The sequence below is a fragment of the Colobus angolensis genome, unplaced genomic scaffold (assembly GCF_000951035.1).
Source record: "Colobus angolensis palliatus isolate OR3802 unplaced genomic scaffold, Cang.pa_1.0 Scaffold230, whole genome shotgun sequence".
NCBI lineage: Eukaryota > Metazoa > Chordata > Mammalia > Primates > Cercopithecidae > Colobus > Colobus angolensis.
In genome coordinates, this window is record NW_012115489.1 from 4,853,997 (window position 1) to 4,856,448 (window position 2,452).

Here is a 2,452-nt window from a genome sequence, read left to right on the forward strand (position 1 = left end):
AACATGGCACAAGTATACATATGTAACAAACCTGCACGTTATGCACATGTACCCTAGAACTTAAAGTATAATAAAAATAAATAAATAAATTAAAAAAAAAAAAAAAGACCAGAAGGTAAGTAGCTTCTGAATTATTCAGGATTAAAGATCTCAGCCTATGGAGCTTTTCCACCAAAGCAACTCCTAGTCTGAAGATTTCTTTGTGTTTTGATCACCACTCATAAACTTTTCTCATTTTCAAGTTACTCAAGACCTGTGCCCTCTTGTACCCCTCCCTTATGTGATATCTCCATCAATATAGCTTCCAGGTGGAGCTCACAGTGACTTCACTGTGTTGTGGATATAGCCCTGTGAAAGTGTAAGGTAAGTAATGTTACATTCCACTCGCCCCGGGAGAGCTTCTCTCTACCCAAAACAAGACTGAGGCATCAAGACCAGCTGGTTCTGGCTATGTCGTTTTGTTATCCCTAAAGTATTTACTGACCTTGGGGAGAGTGTCAGGCTTTTACCTCACAGTTACATTCCACACTTCACTTAGCACCTGACACCTTGACACTCTGACCCCATAAAAGCCATTAAAGTGGTTTTTAGCAACGCTTTCCTCCCTAAGAGACACACCTATAGTTATAAGGGCAGAGAGGAGGCATCCTGGCATCCATCACCTCCTTAAGGAATATTATAACTAGCCATAATTACTTACAACATGAATGATTATAACTTACTTATATAGTCACTTTGCATTTACATTTTTCTTAAAAGACTTAGACGAACCCTTTAGGCCAGGCCAATAACTATGTATCAGTAGGCCTATCTTCTATCTGTGACCGACATTGATAATTGACCATGGTCCTTTTCCCCGTGATTTCCCCATGACCAGAAATCTACTTAACATGAGCCCAATTCAACCACCACCACATAATGAGAAGTGTCATCACATGAGGTAAAACCAATTTTCTACCCTTGCTTTCAGATATTAGATTTATATGATAACACTGATTCTTCTTTTCTCGCCAAAAGAAAATTTAGAACAATATTTTCCCTCCAATATTGAAGTATATTCTGGAAGATAATTGTGATATGGAAATTGGACTAGTCTGCTGATTAAGAAGTAGGTTATACAAATTATGTCTGTACTTTCCTTCATCTTTTGTTTAGTATTTCACTAAAAGTGCCACCTTCTAATAGATGTGAAATTGCAATACAATTGATCCATCTCTCAGTGCTGCTGCTGAGTAGAATATGACCAAGTCAGCTTATTTGAGATGGAAGTCAATTTGCTATTTAACAGGATTTTAGGTGCCAAAGGGCAGGAAGAGAGTCCTCTCAAAGGAGCCGGTGACAGGGCTTTGTATTCTTAAGATTTTAACCATTCAAAGAGGTTGGTGAACAAAATAATGTTTGGTCAAAACCGTACTTGAAGTCAGAGCTCTATTTCTAGGCATACCTTTCCGGTTCATGGAAGCTTTATCCAAAACATATATTAGTTCATAGAGTCCTCCCAGAGACCCAGAGCTACTGTAGTGGGTTCCATAGGTTTCCAAAAAGGCAAAATATTCTCCCTTTTCATAGGTAGTTGGCAAAGCTTTTATATCATCCACGAAAGTTGTTGTGAGCACAACATCACGATTTCTCATCATAAATCTTCCCAGATGAATTTCTCCTTTCACATGCAGGAACATTTTTTCCTGTGTTGTAGAGTAGATGAAGAAGAGAAACATGTGTTTTATCCATCACAGCAAATGAAAACGTATGAAATTTAGAACTTCCATAGACACTAAATGTTTTAGCAGTGACCATGAGATACCACTCTAATCCACCAGAATGGCTAAATGTGAAATACTATCAACATCAACTATTGATGAGAATGTGCAGTGACTAAAACTCTCCTACATTACTGGTAAAATTAGATAGCCACTTTGAAGAACTGTTTGGCAGTTTCCCATAGTGTTAAACACGCATTTGCTTATGATCAGCCAGCAATTCCACTCCTACATACTTACCTAATAAAAATTTTGTTCACAAAAGTATCTGTATAAGAATTTCATGGCAGCATTTGTCAGAATAGCTTAAAATTGAAAACATTTCAAATGTCCACCAAGAGAGGAATCAATAAACAACTGTGGCATATTAACACAATGGAATATTAATCATCAATAAAAAGGACAATAAAACTACTGATACAAGTAACAACACAAATAAATCTCAAAAATATTATACTAAGTAAAAGAAGTCAGACATAGAAGAGCATATCCTGTATGATTCCATTTATATGAAGTTCTAGACTAGACAAAACTAAGCTGTGGTCAGATAAATCTGGGCAGTGATCACCTCTTAGGTGGTAGGGAATTGAAAAGGGCATAAAGAATTTTTCTTGGGGTAAGAAGCCCAAGTCTGTCTCCATGATGGAATTTTCTTGGTGTGATGTTCTTGTTTTTTTTTTTTTTTTTTTTTT

The 2,452-nt window shown here is 36.7% G+C and overlaps 1 protein-coding gene across 1 annotated transcript in view; it reads right to left on the reverse strand.

Moving 5' to 3' along the window:
• Nucleotides 1–2,452, reverse strand: part of C9 (complement component 9) — a 91,247-nt gene that overhangs the window by 42,497 nt on the left and 46,298 nt on the right. Inside the window, exon 7 of the mRNA XM_011944402.1 lies at nucleotides 1,445–1,685. Coding sequence (XP_011799792.1) covers nucleotides 1,445–1,685 — 241 coding nt within the window. The remainder of the gene's footprint in view (nucleotides 1–1,444; nucleotides 1,686–2,452) is intronic.